At 38.1% G+C, this 23,929-nt stretch overlaps 1 protein-coding gene and 1 long non-coding RNA gene across 2 annotated transcripts in view; one reads left to right on the plus strand and one right to left on the minus strand.

The window, feature by feature from the left end:
• The window catches only part of LOC103513763 (tetraspanin-7), a 44,692-nt gene that overhangs the window by 16,374 nt on the left and 4,389 nt on the right, over nucleotides 1-23,929 (minus strand). The window contains exon 4 of the mRNA XM_017446021.1: nucleotides 1,764-1,838. Within this exon, the coding sequence (XP_017301510.1) occupies nucleotides 1,764-1,838 (75 nt within the window). The remainder of the gene's footprint in view (nucleotides 1-1,763; nucleotides 1,839-23,929) is intronic.
• On the plus strand, nucleotides 2,722-4,525 carry LOC113469228. The gene is made up of 2 exons (XR_003392706.1): nucleotides 2,722-4,138; nucleotides 4,318-4,525. It is a non-coding gene; the product is annotated as an uncharacterized LOC113469228 (long non-coding RNA).

Genomic DNA, 23,929 nt, shown 5'->3' on the forward strand with positions numbered 1-23,929 from the left:
GTTTCATATGAAAATAGAACTACACTACATATAGAATGTGTTGGTTTACATACTCGCACGTTATGTTATATACCAGGGGTTGGCCATAACGTGGCTCGCGAGATGATCTTGTGCGGCTCTCTAATCATGGTTCTTACTTGTTTAAAAATTTCTCTGAATATCAGAATTTCCATGTCACACATGGCCTTTTTGTTGCTTAGAGTGCAAATAAATAAATAAAATACCTATCGAGAATTCCCCTGAGACTGAATTCTGAAGATTGTAGACCAAAATTTTCAAAAATTTCGCCTGCGGCGTGGCTCGCCCCGCAGGGGCTTTAAGGGATTGCGGCTCCCCAAGGTAAGGTTAGTGGCCACCCCTGATATATGTCAAGAAATCCTGAGCACTGTCAAGGATGTAGGACACAATAGTACTGAGAATTTTACCGAGGCATAGTTGTTGCTAGAACTGTTGTTATGGGACTTATAGGTATACTCAGTGAACTTGCAAATTGTCTGCATGATGTCCTATTTGTCACACTTTACATCTTATAGATCGGGACTAACAAATCTAACAATATGGTAAGCTCTTAGAAAGTGGGGGAGGAGGTGAAAGGAAGGCTGAGTGGAATATAATAGAAGAAAATTTGACATCTCCACTATTTTCCACTAAGGACAAGAATACACAGTCCTTGTGATGTTGATCTCAGACCCAAGTATCCAGGCCAGTGTTGACAGATAGGTTATATAGGATTACCGTATAATTTTGTCGAAATTACAGTAACTACGTAGGTATATTTTCGTATGCCAAATTTTGATAACCGTACACACTAAATACCAGTTTAGCAATAAGTAGGTATAGGTATGTATTTCTTATTTCTTCCAAGTATAGGATTTCTGAGGCACTTACCCTGAACTGCAAGAGAATGGCACAAGATAGAGAAGCATGGAGACAGCAAGTTTGGAGGATAATATAGCAACCTTCTGAATATAAGACGCTACCATGATGATGATTCCTTATTTCTTCCAAGTGTAGGATTCCTGAGAAGCATTAGTAAAAGTGATAGTTTTGGCATCTCCTTGGTTGTAAATCCAATGGGCGTGGTCTCTGTTGAGTGTCACCATATCTATATTCGGACCTGCTTACGGTAGTTGACTAACGTCAATACATGTAGTTATGTAGGTACCATCACTGGAATAAGTCCATTACCTAGGTAAACATATATTATTGTGTAATATTATGTACCTACTGTAATACTTCTGTTTCATACTTCTGTTTGCATTTGTCCATACACGGTGGGTTTTGAGTCAGCTATGTGTGATACATTCCTTAGGTGTATCATGCCCATGATTAATTCACCGGGTATGGAGTTTGATATTCATACGCGACTTGAAAAAGTTCATACTGGATACATGTTCACGCAACTTCAAACTTCAGAAATATGAAAATAGAACTACACTACATAGAATGTGTTGGTTTACATACTCGTACGTTATGTTATATACCAGGGGTTGGCCATAACGTAGCTCGCGAGATGATCTTGTGCAGCTCTCTAATCATGGTTTATACCTACTTGTTGAAAAATTTCTCTGAATATCAGAATTTCCATGTCACACATGGCCTTTTTGTTGCTTAGACTGAGACTGAATTCTGAAGATTGTAGACCAAAATTTTCATAAATTTCGCCTGCGGCGTGGCTCGCCCCGCAGGGGCTTTATGGGATTGCGGCTCCCCAAGGTAAGGTTAGTGGCCACCCCTGATATATGCATTCCTGAGACACTTACCCTTTGTTTGTAGAAGAAGGCCAATCCTCCAGCGGCTATCTGCAAGACCAAGATCAACAGAATGATACATCCGAACTGAAACAAAAGAAGCAGTTTGATTATAAAATAGCTACTCAGATGTATAGGTACCTTTATGTAGGTAAGTCGTTGAAAATCTCAAATCACCCACGCATTGAGACTTGCGAGATAAAAATGATCATCTCTTCAATTAATTTTATTTCGCCAGACCCCGGTGTTGAACCCGTGACCTCACGTAGTCCGGTCTTTATATTAACCAATTGATCTTCGTCTGACTTCGGTTCTTTTATTTTCTAGACATCTAGAACTATTGTAATTTTTGTCTGATTATTGCGCTCTACCAGCCTCCCTGACTGCCCGGAGTCTACCTACTCAAAATCAGTCAAAAAAATGTTGAAAAATGTCATCCGGAATGCTACAATTTTCCAGATCTACTTTATGAACGGGCAGGAATGGTGAATATCTGTCTTTCTGTTCATTAGAATCAGACCTAAACGTCGAGGTAGGTATAGAGAGTTGAGCGGAGTGGTGTGTGTTCTGGCTTGATTAATTTATCGGGATCATCAGGAGAGGTGAAGATCAAAACAATTGGCGGAGTGCAAGCACCGCTGAGAATCAAGGGCGATCCCTTTTGACGTTTTATGAGGTTTAGTGTAGAGGAAATTTTAATTGGTCAGCATTAAGCGTCAGAAAAGATTAGAATCATCCAAAAGGCAATCCCCCTTAGGATGGTTCTTTTCTGCTGAATGCTGTACAATTTGGGGAAAAAAGAGAACAAAATTTCAATCAGTGATGAAGAAAATGACTATGTATGTTATAGTCACTAACTAAATTGTAACCTTCCTTTCGAAAACTGAGGGAAATGGTACCTCTCCTTTATGACCTGATTCACACAAGAATAAAGCTTTTAACCCAATTAAAATATGCTCAGCACCTATCATTGATTTCCAATTTCATCAACAAGTCGTCAATTGAAGTGGGTGTTTGTAGCAGATGGACTTGGATTGACGGGTGCAATAGTTGGATAATGTCCGATAAGGTCTGTTCTTCAGAGTTATCTGGAAATAGTCTGTGATAAATTTTCAATTTTGCATTTACAAAATCTTCTGAGTTTTCTTTTACAGCCTGGCTTTGACCGTAAAAGTTGGCCTTGAGTCTAGTTTGAATGGATGCACTATTGAAATGTTGCTTGAATAATTCTGAAAATGTTTCGAAGTTGGAGAAACGGGCTGTATGCCTGTCGAACCACTGACGAGCGGTTAATAATAGCTGGTTCCTGACCGTTGTTTTCCAGGTTTGTTCGGGCACATGATACGCATGATAAGCATCGGTGAACTTATCCAGAAATTCCATTGGATCCTCTTCATCTCTACCACCAAACTTGGGGAGCAGTTGGTCCAAGGGCGGAAGCGAGAAAGTGGGTTGTATCCCTGGTGGGGTACTGGGTATCGGTGGTGGCGGAGTTGGGGAAGCAGTGGGTAGCATTTCTAATAGTTTGCTGATCTGTTGTTGTTGGATTAGTATAAGTTGTTCCAACGTATGATGACTTGAATATGTGGGGGTAGCCTCTTGGATGGCTTCTGTATGGGGAGGATCATGTATTACACTTTGGGCAGTTCCATTGTCTGATTGCTTTTGGATCAGAGCATCAGTGTTTTGAATTCCAGCACTGGAATCTACTTCTTTGTGTGAATCTCCGTTCAGTGACATCTTGTTTACAAGTGATTTATAATAACTTCTGGTATAATAACGATGATTGTTAGAATTAATTGTGTCAATAATATGTAGTGATAAGCTAGCCTGTGTGGGTTGGTGTTGTGAGCAGTAAATGTGAGCAATGAGCAAGTGAGTGAGTGAGAGGGAGTAGGAAACTTACGGGGATATAGAAGATTCCACAATGACAAATGGCCTTGAAGAAACTTACAACTGGGGCAATGGAGAATCATGCAATGACTGGGGAGAAGATCATCTTCAACCAAAACTAGATGAAGAGTGGGGATGTTGGACGCCACTGAAGCTTTAAGGCATGGAAGACCTCAGAAACCAGGTGAAGAATCAACTGTTGAAGAATGGAGAAAAAGACGGGCATTAAAAATCAACATAATGGTAAAAAGTCATTTTTTTAACATTAACAGCATTGAGATAAAATTTCGTGGTTTTCGAGCCCCACGTTGGGCGCCATTTAATATGAAAAAGAGATGATGAGGGGAGAATAATAATAGGGATCAAGTGTGGGGAGAATTTTTTCTACCAAACAACTCTATTTATATTAATCAGTGGACTAGCTCAGTCGTCAATTAACACTGTGGGGTTATCTCAATGCTGAAAATAAAAATTTGGATTGGAATTGATAAAAGGTTCAGGGTTAATGAAAAATTGTAAATTTGAACTACAGATTTTATTGAATAATATGTATTAAAGGGGACAGTACAAGTGAGAATGATGCTCTATACATCCCGGAGAGTGTCGACTTCTCACCGAGACATACAGAACAACATTTCACTTGGAAAAAGAATGGAATGGGAATTGATAAAAGGTTCAGGGTTAATGAAAAATTGTAAATTTGATCTACAGATTTTATTGAATAATATGTATTAAAGGGGACAGTACAAATGAGAATGATGCTCTACACATCCCGGAGAGTGTCGACTTCTCACCGAGACATACAGAACATTTCACTTGTAAAAAGAATGGAATGTAAAAGATTTGAATAAAGTGCACTACCCAGATATTAAACCTACTGTTGTTTTGATTTCCTACCTAGTTATATTTCCCTATCTATGGTACCAATGGGTTTTTGAAAATGGCCAAGTATACTCATGTTTATGGGGTCTTAATGACTTTAATTATTGCACTATCCTTACCTCCGTTCTTGTTAATCTGCTTGCTTCCCAAAGTCCATGTCTCAGATGGTTTTATTAGAGACCTATGTCATGTTTGTTTGGGTCAAATGTTGTAGCTTGCCATTTTCGAGCCACTTTTGCCGGCGCGGCGGGCCGATTGACTTGAAACTTGGCACACGTGACGTGATAGTAGTGTAGCTGTCCTGAACGAAATTACCTACACAATATGGGAAAGTTTGAACTACATCTTTCTGACTCCCAATAAGCTCACGTGACGTGATAGAAGTGTGTTTCTACCTTTAGATCATCAGTAAGCTCTGTGGAAGCTGTGTTCTCCATTGCATCCTCTACCTCCACTTTTAAATACCGTTTCGCCGTTCAGTGAGCTCTTCAAATGCAACTCTGGAAGTTCACAAACTTTCAATCTTTCTGACTCCCAATAAGCTCACGTGACGTGATAGAAGTGTGTTTCTACCTTTAGATCATCAGTAAGCTCTGTGGAAGCTGTGTTGCATCCTCTACCTCCACTTTTAAATACCGTTTCGCCGTTCAGTGTGCTCTTCAAATGCAACTCTGGAAGTTCACAAACTTTCGGTGCTTGAAATGTCTCGTTTTATGTAGGTATAGGTACTCGTCGGTAGGTAAATAGATATAGGTATCCTCTCTTTTGCACTTTCTTGAAGTCATGGTACTGAAGAGCCTTGACAAAACATTGACGCTATCCGAAGACACAATGCAGGAAGTAAGGATTAAGGAATTAATATTAATAATAAGGTAATCCGATGCCTCCTCTGAGATTTTTTTACGTAAAAACAAACAAGATCCTAGATCCTGCTCTACTCATTTTATTGAACCGAAGCGACAAAACACAGCAAGGCGGTGGGTAATACCAACAATTTTCCAAATAGCTTGTATCAAAAGTTGGAAAATGGTCAAAGCGTTAAGAAATGAAGGTGTATAGGTCTTGTATAAGTGTATTCTGTTGAAGTGGGTCGATAGGAAGGTATGCAAGGGACGACCATTTCAACAGATGGATGTCCTCAGTCCTTACTTGTCTGGGTGTACCATACGGAATAGCCAGCACCTCGCAATGTCTCAGACGGTCATTAAGGTAATCCGATGCCTCCTCTGAGATTTTTTTACGTAAAAACAAACAAGATCCTAGATCCTGCTCTACTCATTTTATTGAACCGAACCGACAAAACACAGCAAGGCGGTGGGTGCTACCAATAATTTTCCAACAAACTTATATCAAAAGTAGGAAATGGTTAAAGCGTTAAGTAATGAAGGTGTATAGGTATGGTATAAGTGTATACTGTATACTGTTGAAAGAGGTCGATAGGTAGGTATGCAAGGGACGACCATTTCAATAGATGGATGGTAGGTATTATGGATGGCAATAAACTATTTATGTCCTCAGTCCTTACTTGTCTGGGTGTACCACGGAATAGCCAGCATCTCGCAATGTCTCAGACGGTCACCCGTTCAGATATAAAGCAGACATAACGTTGTTTTTCTTCAGTGATCCTTAGCCCTAGCTACCTTCAGTGATCCCTACCTCCCTAGCTAACTATAAATATATTATCTAGCTATCTATACAGTTCTAAAACAAGACCCTATTCCTTTTGAAAGTCAGTCCGAACAGTCGTGACTCCTAAATTAAAACCTGCAAGTTCTCTTTGACATGTCCATTATTCTCTTCATCAGTACAAAGTAAGTCTCCATCAGTAAAGAGTACTGGTAAGTCGCTCCCAAAGATGTTCTAAATTTACTAGACAAGCTGGTAATTTAAGTCATTCACAATGGAGGCAGAAGATTCACAATAGAACTTGGAGGTAGTGTGCGTATATCTTGGAGATTTCTCACAATGTTATCAAGGTGAAAGGTGGGAACCTTGCAGTACAACGTGTCTATTGTAGACTCTGCATCACTGACTATAGTGGTATAGTTTTCATATTGCTCATCCTTATCAGGACTGGTAACTATGTTTTACCTTCAGTGATCCTTAGACCTAGCTACCTTCAGTGATCCCTACCTCCCTAGCTAACTATAAAGATATTATCTAGCTATCTATACCTCTCAAACACGACCCTGCTGCTATTGAAAAGTCAGTCCAAACATTCGTGACTCCTAAATTAAAACCTGCAAGTTCTCTTTGACATGTCCATTATTCTCTTCATCAGTACAGAGTAAGTCTCCATCAGTACAAAGTAAGTCTCCATGAGTAGAGAGTACTGGTAAGTCGTGTGGATGGTCAATTATATTCGCTTCACACTATACCGCTCCCAAAGATGTTCTAAATTTACTAGACAAGCTGGTCATTCACAATGGAGGCAGAAGATTCACAATAGAACTTGAGGTAGTGTGCGTATATCTTGGAGATTTCTCACAATGTTATCAAGGTGAAAGGTGGGAACCTTGCAGTACAACGTGTCGATTGTAGACTCTGCATCACTGACTATAGTGGTATAGTTTTCATATTGCTCATCCTTATCAGGACTGGTAACTATGTGTGCCAAGTTGTAGGTAAGTCTCTTTTCTGATTCTACCTCTTTTCTAGCTCCAGAGGAAGGTTTTGTGTATGCAGTTAAGTGATGATTCTGGTTCTTTCTGTAGATACTTTTATCACATACTTCTCCTATCAAATCAACAAAAACAACAACTTGTTGTAATGTTATGGACAGTATCGACCCAGAGACAATTTTTAGATTTCACAACATTTCCAACTTCTTATCTATCCTCGCGAGTTGTGCCACTTTAAATGACGACCATGCAATGCTTAACTTCAGAAGAGCACCTAATATACTTCAATAGAACCCTCTAACCATACCAGCATTACATATGTAATGTGTTGCTAATTCTAAATGTAGCAAGCATTACCAACCTGCAGCATGAACAAGAGCTAATTATTCTAGTCTAAGAATACCTACCGCGGTTAAAGAACCAACTTATGGTACCTACACTACGTCATTTTGGTACAATTCTCATTACTTATTGCACAAACCATTTTTCAATCAAGCAAAAGGTTACGTACGATAAGCTCGTTATAGATTTCAACCAAATTCGGTTTACAGAATGTCAAAATACCTAATTGAAATTTAAAACCAAATCGTCTTCCGAAACCTTATCAGATAAGAATTCAGTCTTAGATGGTTACTTATCCAGTAGCTCTTTCATAGATCTTTGGTAAATAATTGATAATATCATTCTAGTCAACTAATGTCTTGCGGATATTTAAAATCGATTACATTGATCTTCTTATAATATGCAAATTATGAAAATAATTATAGGTACATAGGTAGGTACAGTACATACGTAGGCACATTAGGTACATAATAATGAGTGTTTTCAAACAAAATATTGAAATAGGTATCCAATACACGAGATAAGAGATAACTGATACCTAACCTTGAGATTGCTGACGCGTGATAATACCCGCTATCCGAAGACACAATGCAGGAAGTAAGGATTAAGGAATTAATATTAATAATAAGGTAATCCGCTATCCGAAGACACAATGCAGGAAGTAAGGATTAAGGAATTAATATTAATAATAAGGTAATCCGATGCCTCCTCTGAGATTTTTTTACGTAAAAACAAACAAGATCCTAGATCCTGCTCTACTCATTTTATTGAACCGAACCGACAAAACACAGCAAGGCGGTGGGTGCTACCAATAATTTTCCAACAAACTTATATCAAAAGTAGGAAATGGTTAAAGCGTTAAGTAATGAAGGTGTATAGGTATGGTATAAGTGTATACTGTATACTGTTGAAAGAGGTCGATAGGTAGGTATGCAAGGGACGACCATTTCAATAGATGGATGGTAGGTATTATGGATGGCAATAAACTATTTATGTCCTCAGTCCTTACTTGTCTGGGTGTACCACGGAATAGCCAGCATCTCGCAATGTCTCAGACGGTCACCCGTTCAGATATAAAGCAGACATAACGTTGTTTTTCTTCAGTGATCCTTAGCCCTAGCTACCTTCAGTGATCCCTACCTCCCTAGCTAACTATAAATATATTATCTAGCTATCTATACAGTTCTAAAACAAGACCCTATTCCTTTTGAAAGTCAGTCCGAACAGTCGTGACTCCTAAATTAAAACCTGCAAGTTCTCTTTGACATGTCCATTATTCTCTTCATCAGTACAAAGTAAGTCTCCATCAGTAAAGAGTACTGGTAAGTCGCTCCCAAAGATGTTCTAAATTTACTAGACAAGCTGGTAATTTAAGTCATTCACAATGGAGGCAGAAGATTCACAATAGAACTTGGAGGTAGTGTGCGTATATCTTGGAGATTTCTCACAATGTTATCAAGGTGAAAGGTGGGAACCTTGCAGTACAACGTGTCTATTGTAGACTCTGCATCACTGACTATAGTGGTATAGTTTTCATATTGCTCATCCTTATCAGGACTGGTAACTATGTGTGCCAAGTTGTAGGTAAGTCTCTTTTCTGATTCTACCTCTTTTCTAGCTCCAGAGGAAGGTTTTGTGTATGCAGTTAAGTGATGATTCTGGTTCTTTCTGTAGATACTTTTATCACATACTTCTCCTATCAAATCAACAAATTTTTTTACGTAAAAACAAACAAGATCCTAGATCCTGCTCTACTCATTTTATTGAACCGAAGCGACAAAACACAGCAAGGCGGTGGGTGCTACCAACAATTTTCCAACAAACTTATATCAAAAGTAGGAAAATGGTTAAAGCGTTAAGTAATGAAGGTGTATAGGTATGGTATAAGTGTATACTGTTGAAATAGGTCGATAGGTAGGTATGCAAGGGACGACCATTTCAACAGATGGATGGTAGGTATTATGGATGGCAATAAACTATGTCCTCAGTCCTTATTGTCTGGGTGTACCACGGAATAGCCAGCACCTCGCAATGTCTCAGACGGTCACCCGTTCAGATATAAACCACACATAACGTTGTTTACCTTCAGTGATCCTTAGACCTAGCTACCTTCAGTGATCCCTACCTCCCTAGCTAACTATAAAGATATTATCTAGCTATCTATACAGCTCTAAAACAAGACCCTATTCCTTTTGAAAGTCAGTCCGAACAGTCGTGACTCCTAAATTAAAACCTGCAAGTTCTCTTTGACATGTCCATTATTCTCTTCATCAGTACTAAGTCTCCATCAGTACAAAGTAAGTTTCCATCAGTAGAGAGTACTGGTAAGTCGTGTGGATGGTCAATTATATTCGCTTCACACTATACCGCTCCCAAAGATGTTCTAAATTTACTAGACAAGCTGGTAATTTAAGTCATTCACAATGGAGGCCGAAGATTCACAATAGAACTTGAGGTAGTGTGCGTATATCTTGGAGATTTCTCACAATGTTATCAAGGTGAAAGGTGGGAACCTTGCAGTACAACGTGTCTATTGTAGACTCTGGATCACTGACTATAGTGGTATAGTTTTCATATTGCTCATCCTTATCAGGACTGGTAACTATGTGTGCCAAGTTTAGAAGTCTAGAACTATTGTAATTTTTGTCTGATTATTGCGCTATACCAGCCTCCCTGACTGCCCGGAGTCTACCTACTCAAAATCAGACAAAAATGTTGAAAAATGTCATCCGGAATGCTACAAATTTCCAGATCTACTTTATGAACGGACAGGAATGGTGAATATCTATCTTTCTGTTCATTAGAATCAGACCTAAACGTCGAGGTAGGTACCTATAGATAGAGAGTTCAGCGGAGTGGTGTGTGTGTGTGTGTGTGTGTGTGTGTGTGTGTGTGTGTGTGTGTGTGTGTGTGTGTGTGTGTGTGTGTAAATAGATAGGTAGATGGGAAGATAAATTGATAAGAACATAAATAGCGAACATAAAATAGATAAGAACGGAGGAGCGATTCAAGATATGTATGGTACCATTAACCATCTTACGACAGAGAGTTTTGGAATCCAGGGTTTAGGTTTCCACGGAGAGTAATCATAAGAGTAATCATAGGACATAGACAAGACGTAGACAATGACCCTAAACATCTGGCCTAGGTATCTCTTGCACTTTGTCATAGCGTGTTACTGTTAGGATTAGGACATTGCCTCAATTCCACCTCTTTAACCTAGCTCCGGATCTCTGCAGGAAAACCTCATCTCTGGATACACCACTGATGTCCTAGCTAGGTACAAGAGCACCACTGCTCCTAATAGTTACTAGCTAGGTATAAGGCTTTAGTGTTAGGAGCTAAAAAAAGGTTGGTGAAACCCACCCTAGGTTTATTTTATTTTCCTTTCGGGAGACTTTTGGAAACGGAACCGGTCCCCTTTTGGAAACTTAAGAGCGCCTGTACTAAACTATATGAAATCCAAGATGAAGAGCCATCGGAATCGGTTCTATTTTCGGAAGTTGTCCAAAAGGAAAATAGACATAAATAACCAAGAAAAACTCGTCTAGTCTAGACAATTAGTAGACATACATTTGATTGGTTATCAACTTATCGTGTCTTATCATGCAATGAAAAGTCGATTAATGTTACTGTCCTTGGATCTAAATTGCCGTAATTACGGTGATTGCGCGGCTATGAACCCAGGACTTTCTGCTTAGTGAGCTCGGATTAGATGGTACTCAACCGCTGTTATATCATATCCGTTTTCCATACTACCAGCGAGATACCTAGCTGTTGTGGTAGATGGCATATCTGGTGTGTTATCATGTGATGTAATCCATGATATACGTAGGGTACACCGTACATCAGGCCGGATTTAGACGTGAAAGTAGTAGCTTTAACATCTCCACTATTGCTTCCGAGTAGTTCTGAGTTTACCAAAGGCACCGAAATCGTTTCTACAAAACTTAGTTCAGTGCCTGTTTACCTAAATCTAGTTTCCATTTCCGGTCAAATTTTGTGTACCTAGAAGGTAATTTAGATGTAGGTAGGTACCTACTGACCTGGACAAGAGACCTGCCTTTAGCCAATCATACGCTCTTAGGGAGAAAATAAACGTAATGATCAAGAGATTGAGGGATCATTTGTCAAAATAGTAGTTTTGGCATCTCCACTACTTCCTATTAGTGAACGGACAGAGTGAGCATTTGTAAAAGTGATAGCATTAGTAAAAGTGATAGTTTTGGCATCTCCTTGGTTGTAAATCCAATGGGCGTGGTCTCTGTTGAGTGTCACCATATCTATATTCAGACCTGCTTACGGTAGTTGACTAACGTCAATACATGTAGTTATATAGGTATACCATCACTGGAATAAGTCCATTACCTAGGTAAACATATATTATTGTGTAATATTATGTAGGTACCTACTGTAATACTTCTGTTTCATATGAAAATAGAACTACACTACATATAGAATGTGTTGGTTTACATACTCGCACGTTATGTTATATACCAGGGGTTGGCCATAACGTGGCTCGCGAGATGATCTTGTGCGGCTCTCTAATCATGGTTCTTACTTGTTTAAAAATTTCTCTGAATATCAGAATTTCCATGTCACACATGGCCTTTTTGTTGCTTAGAGTGCAAATAAATAAATAAAATACCTATCGAGAATTCCCCTGAGACTGAATTCTGAAGATTGTAGACCAAAATTTTCATAAATTTCGCCTGCGGCGTGGCTCACCCCGCAGGGGCTTTATGGGATTGCGGCTCCCCAAGGTAAGGTTAGTGGCCACCCCTGATATATGCCAATGTTACATTACTATCGCAGTTCCATAAATACATATGTTCCATAAACACCATTGCGTGCACAATTCTACACACTTGCATCAGAAGTGCATCGAATGTGCAAGGATTCGCCATGGATGTCTTACGTATGAAATGTCCGACACAGCACCAATGACTGACAGATGACTGAAATTATTGCTGGGACTTCTCTGATCAATTACGTACTGATTTGTATCGAATCTAGTGTCTGATAACGCGATAAAATAGGGTGACATCTCACTTGAAATACCTCCGTCAAGTCACAAGTCACTTGACATAGGTAACAATAAGTCACTCGAAGTGCCAACTCTGATCACTTGTCCTCAAAGGCGGATACACCAAGGGAGCCGGACTACTAGTATTACACTATTACAGTCACTACATCGTACGTATACCTCCGTCAAGTCACAAGTCACTTGACATAGGTAACAATAAGTCACTCGAAGTGCCAACTCTGATCACTTGTCCTCAAAGGCGGAAACACCAAGGGAGCCGGACTACTAGTATTACACTATTACAGTCACTACATCGTACGAAGCGTGGTAGACTGCGTAGTATTATTTAAGGTAGAAGCGACATAAATTTGATTAGGACGACCTTGCTAGTAATTTCACGGGCCTCTACTACGTAAATAGATAGGTAGATGGGAAGATAAATTGATAAGAACATAAATAGCGAACATAAAATAGATAAGAACGGAGGAGCGATTCAAGATATTTATGGTATATACCATTAACCATCTTACGACAGAGAGTTTTGGAATCCAGGGTTATGTTTCCACGGAGAGTAATCATAGGACATAGACAAGACGTAGACAATGACCCTAAACATCTGGCCTAGGTATCTCTTGCACTTTGTCATAGCGTGTTACTGTTAGGATTAGGACATTGCCTCAATTCCACCTCTTTAACCTAGCTCCGGATCTCTGCAGGAAAACCTCATCTCTGGATACACCACTGATGTCCTAGCTAGGTACAAGAGCACCACTGCTCCTAATAGGTACTAGCCAGGTTATGTACCTGTCGCACAGTGCACCTTGTTCCATATCAACGAATCTCTTGGGGAACTTTTTTTAACGCTCCAGAGAACTTACCAAGATCCTCTTCAAATCTCTAATGACTTTAATTATTGCACTATCCTTACCTCCGTTCTTGTTAATCTGCTTGCTTCCCAAAGTCCATGTCTCAGATGGTTTTATTAGAAACCTATGTCATGTTTGTTTGGGTCAAATGTTGTAGCTTGCCATTTTCGAGCCACTTTTGTCGGCGCGGCGGGCCGATTGACTTGAAACTTGGCACACGTGACGTGATAGTATAGTGTAGCTGTCCTGAACGAAATTACCTACACAATATCGGAAAATTTGAACTACATCTTTCTGACTCCCGATAAGCTCACGTGACGTGAATGAAAAACTGAACGGGACGCCGGGACACCCCCTGAAATTCGGGACTGTCCCGGCCAATTCGGGACGTTTGGCAAGCCTAATCATAATATCATTCATATCAAAATCTGAGTGCCTATATAAATAACCATTCACAGAAATGGGCCCGTAATTTCCCTATCACCTCGCCTGCTAAAGTTTATGTGGTAGGTAACAATGTCACAATAACGTTTGTGAACCTCAGAGATGTTTCATTGTCATTAAGTGCGTAGTACTTTTTTTTCACGAACAGTTAAATGGACTGATAAGTCTCCTATAGGACGAGACAGAATAAACTAATGAGGAAGTCAGAAAATAGTAACTCGGTATTAAAAAAAAAATTAAAAAAATGTGAAAATGTAAAATTACCTATTGTAGGATTTTTTTCTCTGAGAGCTCTATGATGTAATTGACCACTGTCAACTCGATCCGAGGGTCTCAACTTAAAATATTGTTCTCTGAATGGTGGACCTTCAATTCTTGAACTTTATCAACAGTCCGTTGATATCGTAGGTAACTTGTTAGAAGAAACCAACTTGTTAGATGGATTCCTTTTGAGTACTGAATACTGAAAGGTCCTATTGCCCATCAGCCCATCACCCCATCAGCCTGTTCTCATTACCCCAGCAATCCCTTCAGTAACAATACTGTGTCTCTACAAGTCTACCCAGTCTTCCGTCCAAGAAACCAATTGCAGGGGACTTCATAAAACCTTGGATCGCGGTACAAAGCTTTGTCATGTTGTCTTAAAAGAAGTGGCGTATCTTCTACGGAAGCTAGGGAAGCACAGATGCCCTTGCTCTACGGTTTTGCTCCGAACCGCCTACTTACCACTAATCGAGAACAGTCATTGATTTAGTGAATAATCTGGGATTCTATATCTATGCCTATGATATCTATATAGTTTCCTCTCTTGAAAATCTCATGAAACGCCCCTGATTAACCCTTTGGTGACCTATGCGCATGTACCGAGATAGTACAGTTTACATTGGTCATCAAAGGGTTAACTGTCCTCTGTTTCATCTATGTCATAGAATATGGGTAATCGAAAAATACCAAAGAAAATAATTTTGAATATGTAGGTATATTCGTCACCCACATGTGTGAAGTTGAAGCCTTAACCAAGTATATCTACCAAGTTGAATGGTATCCTGGTCATAATATAGCAAATCGGACCGTTAGTTCCGAGCTTGAGGCCTTAGAACCGCGTGACCATTACAAGTTGCAAGCAAAACATAACAACAACTATAACCAAGGATGATGATGATGTTGATGATAACTAGCAAGTAGCAAGAAATCCTGAGCACTGTCAAGGATGTAGGACACAATAGTACTGAGAATTTTACCGAGGCATAGTTGTTGCTAGAACTGTTGTTATAGGTTATAGGACTTATAGGTGGTATACTCAGTGAACTTGGAGGGAAATTGACATCTCCACTATTTTCCACTAAGAATCTGATTCACACCTCTATTGAAGTTACGTAGGATTTCGTGAGTCAAACAATATTATAATCTTCGACCTCTATGGAAGCATGGACATGGAGCTCGTTCAGAAATGAAGCAAATACTCAAGTATTTGTATATGGAGATGGTTTTCGATTATTGGGATTATGATAATCTGATAATGATAGGTAGGTAAGTAATTAGGTAGGTATCTGAAAGAAGTGAAGGTTTCAAAGGTATTACTTAACATAGGCAACGGAACATGTGATCGATCATAGTCAATAACCAAAACATGATATATCTATAGTCTATAGGTATGTACATATGTGCCCAAGAACCTAACCTTATGAAACTGTAGCTACCTAGTCCTTTTGCTCTTGCTCTCTCAATTGATAAGAAAACAGCCATACATGGACATGTAGGTATCTGATTCACACCTCTATTGAAGTTACGTAGGATTTCGTGAGTCAAACAATATTATAATCTTCGACCTCTATGGAAGCATGGAAATGGACATGGAGCTCGTTCAGAAATGATGCAAATACTCAAGTATTTGTATATGAAGATGGTTTTCGATTATTGGGATTATGATAATCTGATAATGATAGGTAGGTATCTGAAAGAAGTGAAGGTTTCAAAGGTATACTTAACATAGGCAACGGAACATGTGATCAATGATAGTCAATAACCAACACATGATATCTATAGGTATGTATGTGCCCAAGATCCTAACCTTATGAAACTGTAGCTACTTGGTCTTTTTGCTCTTGCTCTCTCAATTGATAAGAAAACAGCCATACATGGACTTGTGCTGCCTATCCTATGAGATCACTTTCTTGCTGTCAGAATTAAAATTAATATCTGATACCTGTCAGAGCTTAAACTGTAGACCAATAAATCAACAAGAGAACCACTGATTCACACCTCTATTGAAGTTACGTAGGATTTCGTGAGTCAAACAATATTATAATCTTCGACCTCTATGGAAGCATGGACATGGACATGGAGCTCGTTCAGAAAATAATGAAGCAAATACTCAAGTATTTGTATATGAAGATGGTTTTCGATTATTGGGATTATGATAATCTGATAATGATAAGTAATTAGGTAGGTATCTGAAAGAAGTGAAGGTTTCAAAGGTATACTTGAGATAGGCAACGGAACATGTGATCGATCATAGTCAATAACCAGAACATGATATCTATAGGTATGTATGTGCCCAAGAACCTAACCTTATGAAACTGTAGCTACTTAGTCCTTTTGCTCTCTCAATTGATAAGAAAACAGCCATACATGGACATGTACTACCTATCCTATGAGATCACTTTCTTGCTGTCAGAATTAAAATTAATATCTGATACCTGTCAGAGCTTAAACTGTAGACCAATAAATCAACAAGAGAAGCACAAGCGTAATGAAATAGTAAGCCAGCGGCTAAAGTACGTTGAATGAACTTGTTCCCGATTTTGATCCACTCAAGTTAAGCAATGTTGAGTGTAGTTGGTATCTTCGTTGCTGGCTTGGACGGTAGCAAAGCCTCAAAGAGATAGCTATACATACATAGGTACAATTTGAAAATAAATTTATAATTAAATATGCAGAATACAACCAGGACTTCATAGAATAAATCACCCACATTAATCAACAAGTAATTAGGTTCGCAGTCATAATATAAGTAATGTTTAACAAAGAAGTAATAACGTAACGAGACTTCACGTAAATATTAAACGAGGCGTGATTAATTTATTGCAGTTGCTCGTGCAAACCGTATCTTCCATAGATATTCAGATTTACACCTCCCACCTCCTATATTATAATATAATATTATCGTAAACCCATCAAAGTTAACATCTAATGAAAACTAATTTTTCCCGGAACATAACGTATCATGATGTGACAAATTGGGAAGTTTAAATATGCAAAATTTCATTGATAAAGATAAACCAACTGCGAAACATACCCTATATCTTCATCTTACGTTATAGGATATAGGATTGAGTTTACAATGACAAGTAAATGGTGAAGGAACATTACTGTGTTCATGTAGATAAATACAAGCATGTCCTGATGTACTCAGAACAATGTACGCTGCAGAAGTTCACAATGACATTCCTATCCTTGAAAAATTTCTGTCAACTCATGACTTGAATGGGTTTGCTGAACTCTCTGTCAGATTTGATGTTTCTCAGAGCTTCAAGTTGAGAGGCACTTGAAATCTTAATCCCAAATCCTCGATTAAATTAGCAGCAGAAGTGGATTAACGTGGAACGGTGAGGTTTGATGAACGCAGAGTGCTCTAACTCGATATTTCCTGTTGTGAATTTATCACCGCTCAGGGCCGTTTGTAAGGAATTTTAGGGATTCATTTTTGTACCTTGGAAATTAGCTTCACTCCGATTCAAATTTGGTAAATTGCATCTGAGTGCCTACATAAATAACCATTCACAGAAATGGGCCCGTAATTTCCCTATCACCTCGCCTGCTAAAGTTTATGTGGTAGGTAATAATGTCACAATAACGTTTGTGAACCTCAGAGATGTTTCATTGTCATTAAGTACGTAGTACTAGGATATAACTATGTATCTCCATTGTAGGTAGCTGTAGTGTTGATCTAACTTTAACAATCCACTCGACAATTTATCCACTACAAAAACAAAATTGATTCGAACATCTTAGATACTTGTGGATGAACCAATCAATCACTGATTTCTCCTTTTCTCCAGATACGGAAGATGGAAGATAAACGATTTTTTTTTCGATAATTTTTTTTTAACCAGCTTCTAATCACCAAGACCTTTATTGGTCCCCAGTTCTCTTCGGTGATATTTTCTCTTTTACTTATTGTATGTCGCCATTGAAAGAGAAGTACCTAACTAATGTTATCTCTATAAAGTCCAAAGTACAATGTACCGATTATACACATTACACATGCCTTCTATACAATTACACATTGTATAAGTATAAGGAATTAACACTGAAGTGGCGTATCTTCTACGCGCCAAATCCGCGAACATAATCGCGAAATCCGCGAACATAATCGCCAAATCCGCGAATACATGAATAGTGTAAAGATATTGAAAAGTTCATAGTTCACACAAAAGAAATTTTATTTGAACTTTGAAGAAAGAAGATTAGAAGAAAGATTGAAAACAAAAACTGGATTTTTATTTCGATAACCCGTCTGATTTGACAGTGAATATTATATCATTACCTGATTTATAAAGGTGCAAATGTGAGATGCGATACGGTCCATTCGATTTTGCAATCTGTGGTGATGTAATGTTTCATGTCAGTAGGTAGGTTATACCTACTTGTGTTTATTGCTTGTTTTGTATTCTTCCAATAACCTGATTTTTTCCTCGTCTCGTCAGGTCGTCTAATAGGTCTTCTTCTGAGGTAGTTACCTGGAGTTGAATTGTCTCTGCTTTGCGGTAGAGAAGTAATCACTCTTGATTGGAACCGTGCAGAGTTCCAACTTTACATCTTCATGAATAAGGAGTTCACGTGAAATTTGTCCATGTGATTTTGAGTTTCGATGTCCGTGTCATTAAAATCTAAGGAGCAGGGACATTCCGTTGAGTTAGTTACCTGGAGTTGAATTGTCTCTGCTTTGCGGTAGAGAAGTAATCACTCTTGATTGGAACCGTGCAGAGTTCCAACTTTAGATCATCATGAATAAGGAGTTCACGTGAAATTTGTCCATGTGATTTTGAGGTTCGATGTCCGTGTCCATAGAATCTAAGGAGCAGGGACATTCCGTATTCCAGAGAGCTATCATCTAAGTATCATTAACTCAACCTGAGTTCAAGCCCTTCGTATTATCCCTGTTCAATCAGTTGGACTTCTAATTTCTTTATTTCCAAACATATTCTCACGCAGGCTCTTGATTACGTTTACTTACTGATGAAACGTATTCGAAGATACTTCAGGTATATCTGGCTGGAGTTCTGATGAGTCAGGGGTGCCCAATTTGTGACAGCCTGCGCTCAGTAGAGCTCTAGGGCGCCCATTCATACGTAGGGTAGGTCATAGTAGATAGAAATACATACGAGTAGGTAATATCTTAATAATAATAGTATTATTTATAATAGGCTCAGTCAAACGAGATCACTGTAGATAATAGGAATACCACCAAGCTGATGGATCTCATCCATCAGTCCAATATTTACATGTTTTTACCTCCCAAATACGGAATTACGGTTTGACATTCAAAATATTTTATCCAGACATTTCAAATTTCAAATCCGTAAGATCAGTAAGAGTGAATGGCCTTTTACCTATTACTCGAGTTGCATTTGGCCTCTTCCGCCTTTTTTTCGTTATGACCTATTCTGGTAACTTCCTGCCCAGTTTGTATTTCCAGTGGTTCATCAATGTGTGTACCTATATATAAATTGATGCATGTATGGTTTGATTGCAGATAAGGAGTGTACTCTGTGTCTAGAAGTTTAGGTACCACTTTTCCAAAATGTCTTTCGACTATCTCATTTGTTTCTTGAGTGGGTATTAGAGGTATCTTCAGGTCTGGAATCTAAATAGTTATTCAGTAGTCACGCATGAATATAGGATTGATTTAATTGACACTTCTGATGAGGGTGGCAGGGAGGCTCCCCTCATTATTTGAGATCATGCTTTCTTAATATCTTTAGATACATTTCTGAATCAAGAATAAACCCTTTTTTTAAAGATCTCTCTTGTTGTTGGACTTATTCGTGTTCTTAGGTATAAACCTTTGATTATATCAGTTTTTGAATCTGGGGTAACTTGATATAAGTATTGTTAGGTAGCATCTTGTGTTCACATTTTCCCCCCTAATTAGGCACGTAGATTTTCATCATTTCTCCAAAACAACGGCCCTCTTTCTCAGATTTATAGACACAGCTAGCTGTATTTTATTTACCTATTTGCACCATAAGGAAATAGATTTAAGTGATAATGGATAAATATCCATTTATTTACAACTATTCAATAATGAGTTCAATCTTTTCCGTTATCTTGATCTCGACACTCATTACATCAAAGTTATAGAGTTAATGTTCATGGAGATGAAGATTGCCAGATTGTTGAATGACAAGTAAGACTACATACTTTAGATTACTTTAGAAAGATAACAATCATATGAATCTAAATCACTTGATGAAATCAACTTTGATAAGTTGACGGATATAACTATGTATCTCCATTGTAGGTAGCTGTAGTGTTGATCTAACTTTAACAATCCACTCGACAATTTATCCACTACAAAAACATAATTGATTTGAACATCTTAGATACTTGTGGATGAACCAATCAATCACTGATTTCTCCTTTTCTCCAGATACGGAAGATAAACGATTTTTTTGTCGATGAAAAAAACTTTACCAGCTTCTAATCACCAAGACCTTTATTGGTTCCCAATTCTCTTCGGTGATATTTTCTCTTTTACTTATCGTATGTCACCATTAAAAGGAAAGTACCTAATGTTATCTCTATAAAGTCTAAAGTACAATGTACCGATTATACACATATTACACATGCCTTCTATACAATTACACATAAGTATATTGTATAAGTATAAGGAATTAACACTGAAGTGGCGTATCTTCTACGGAAGCTAGGGAAGCACAGATGCCCTTGCTCTACGGTTTTGCTCCGAACCGCCTACTTACCACTAATCGAGAACAGTCATTGATTTAGTGAATAATCTGGGATTCTATATCTATGCCTATGATATCTATATAGTTTCCTCTCTTGAAAATCTCATGAAACGCCCCTGATTAACCCTTTGGTGACCTATGCGCATGTACCGAGATAGTACAGTTTACATTGGTCATCAAAGGGTTAACTGTCCTCTGTTTCATCTATGTCATAGAATATGCAAGTATGCATATTCTATGACCTGGACCATTTTGGTCATAAATAATGGATGCTCACGTTTCAGATTTGACAGTCGATGATGCGGTTTTAGAGAAAATCGAGAGTGGAACCAATACAATAGAAAGCATTAGGATTAACCCTTGGCGAGAATTTTTCTTGGAGTTGAAATTTTGTACCGTCTGAGATAGATCGGGCGAGGAAATGGGAAACTCTTTTCCCCCTTGCATTTATTGCTAAGTTCTTTACCTTTGGAATGTCTATAAAGTTCGTTCTGAAATGACGTTTTTACAGGTAATGACATAAATATACCGTTAATAAAATAAACCGATATTACCTAGGTACAGTCAGAAAAATAAGAGTGAAAGGCAATTTAGTAATAATAATATGCATCCACCTGTACAAAATAATAATATGCATCTGCATCTACCTATGCAAAGTGATGTAATTGTGATGTAGGATTTGACAGTCGATGCGGTTTTAGAGAAAATCGAGAGTGGAACCAATACAATAGAAAGCATTAGGATTAACCCTTGGCGAGAATTTTTGTAACGTCTGAGATAGATCGGGCGAGGAAATGGGAAACTCTTTTCCCCCTTGCATTTATAGGTAAGTTCTTTACCTTTGGAATGTCTAAAGTTCGTTCTGAAATGACGTTTTTACAGGTAATGAGATAAATATACCGTCAACCAAATAAACCGATATTACCTGGGGACAATCAGAAAAATAAGAGTGAAAGGCAATTTAGTGATAATAATATGCATCTACCTGTACAAAATAATAATATGCATCTGCATCTACCTATGCAAAGTGATGTAAATGATGAAATTGTGATATGTTTCTGAAACCTTTGAACTCCTACTCGTGCCTCCTTCAACCGAATTTTTTTTTTTTTTTTTTTTTTTGTCTGGGAATAATAAGTCCTAGACTGTCTACAAAATGATGCGGTATGAGCTGTGTTTAGTTTAATTAAATTGTTCCCTTGAACGCTTTGTGAGTTACAACACATCATAATTACACATGAGTTTAGAAGATTGCAGAAAATAATATGGAGTCTTTTACACATCATTGCAAAAGGATATGAATATGGTCATTACATGTGTTACCGATAAGGAAAATGAAAGAACCAGTTAGGTAAATGTGAAACAAAAGAAAAGAGAAATCAATACCGTTCTCAAAATGGAAATGACCAGAAGATACATAGATACTCGTCACGATATGATCAACGGTGATACATCAAACTAATCAAATCAGAGACACAGAAACAGTATCTAACCTATAGGCAACTAATGCACCGTTCAATTCTCTAGACCGACCTACACAATCATGAGAAAATTCAGATTTCAGTCGGAAGTTCGGAGTGTTTCCTGGAAATCACACAAACCCCTCATCAGTGTTGCTGCAAATATTGTTTCAAGGGGTTGGGCTATTTGGGCTCCACTGAAGTTGAGCAGTTCTTTATCTTGTGGATTATTGAACCATCTTATTTGCTGCTTGAGGTTAATGGTTTCATATTTATCTGTTAAGCCATGCCTATGCCTATTGGGTAGGATTAGTAGGTTTACTATTATTCTTTCTGCAAAGTGTTTATCGATATTTTTGGCCTTGCTTTTTTTTTCGGAAATATTGACTAATATTAGGAGGGACACCAGGAATAACGTTTCCAGTTTACCTTCCAAATTTGAGCGTACCACAAAGCACATAATGCAACTCTTTCATAGATTACTAGTACTCCATCAAATTTGCTCTTACGTTGACAGCAACATACCTAGAACAATATAGAACATAAATCAATAGCTACCTAAATGTATGTTGGTATGTACACACTACTAGACATACTGCTGGGCATTAAAATTACCAACATTATATCACTGACCAAGGTAGAGTACATATCTCCATACATAGGTACTGAATATCCAATATTGCTATTTTGTGTGGAATTGTACATGGAATTCAACAATCAATGATGAGCAACATACCTAGAACAATATAGAACATAAATCAATAGCTACCTAAATGTATGTTGGTATGTACACACTACTAGACATACTGCTGGGCTTTAAAATTACCAACATTATATCACTGACCAATAAAACCACAAAATGTGAATGTTCTCTTTGCCAATGCTGTTTTTACACTCGATATAACAAGACTGTGAAATCGTTTCCCATAAACGGAACCATAGAGCATTACCTATATGGAAATGGCTATGATGATAGGTATTAATGATGTGTCTAATTTATGTTAAATCGTTTCCCATAAACGGAACCATAGAGCATTACCTATATGGAAATGGCTATGATGATAGGTATTAATGATGTGTCTAATTTATGTAATGTTGAAACCATTGTGGTCAGTGTGAGTAGGACTTTGACTTATTTGTTCCTGATGTCTTTGAAGTCTAGTCTAGTAAGTTAGGTAGTTAAAAGTACAGTACGTACCTACTCGTAAGTTGGATACCAACATGATCTGAATATTCTATCAAGAGTTCTTCTTCACAAAGGCTCTTTTGGGTCAATTTTATTGTCTCTAAAAATGACGATTTATGCCACATTCCAAGAGAAATTGGAATAGTGACCACATAATTTTTATTAAAAGTACAGTACGTACCTACTCGTAAGTTGGATACCAACATGATCTGAATATTCTATCAAGAGTTCTTCTTCACAAAGGCTCTTTCGGGTTAATTTTATTGTCTCTAAAAATGACGATTTATGCCACATTCCAAGAGAAATGGGAATAGTGACCACATAATTTTTCTTTTTTGGCTCTCAAGAGCCATGGTCCGATCTGGGCTGGCACTATACTGCCTATTTTGAATGCGTGTTTTAGAACTTTCATAGATAAAGTAAAATTGTTTTTCTGTCTTCTCTTTTAAATATCCAGAAGCAACGTCTGTAATTACCAACTTTC

Source organism: Diaphorina citri, unplaced genomic scaffold (genome assembly GCF_000475195.1).
Source record: "Diaphorina citri unplaced genomic scaffold, Diaci psyllid genome assembly version 1.1 scaffold41, whole genome shotgun sequence".
Classification (NCBI taxonomy): domain Eukaryota; kingdom Metazoa; phylum Arthropoda; class Insecta; order Hemiptera; family Psyllidae; genus Diaphorina; species Diaphorina citri.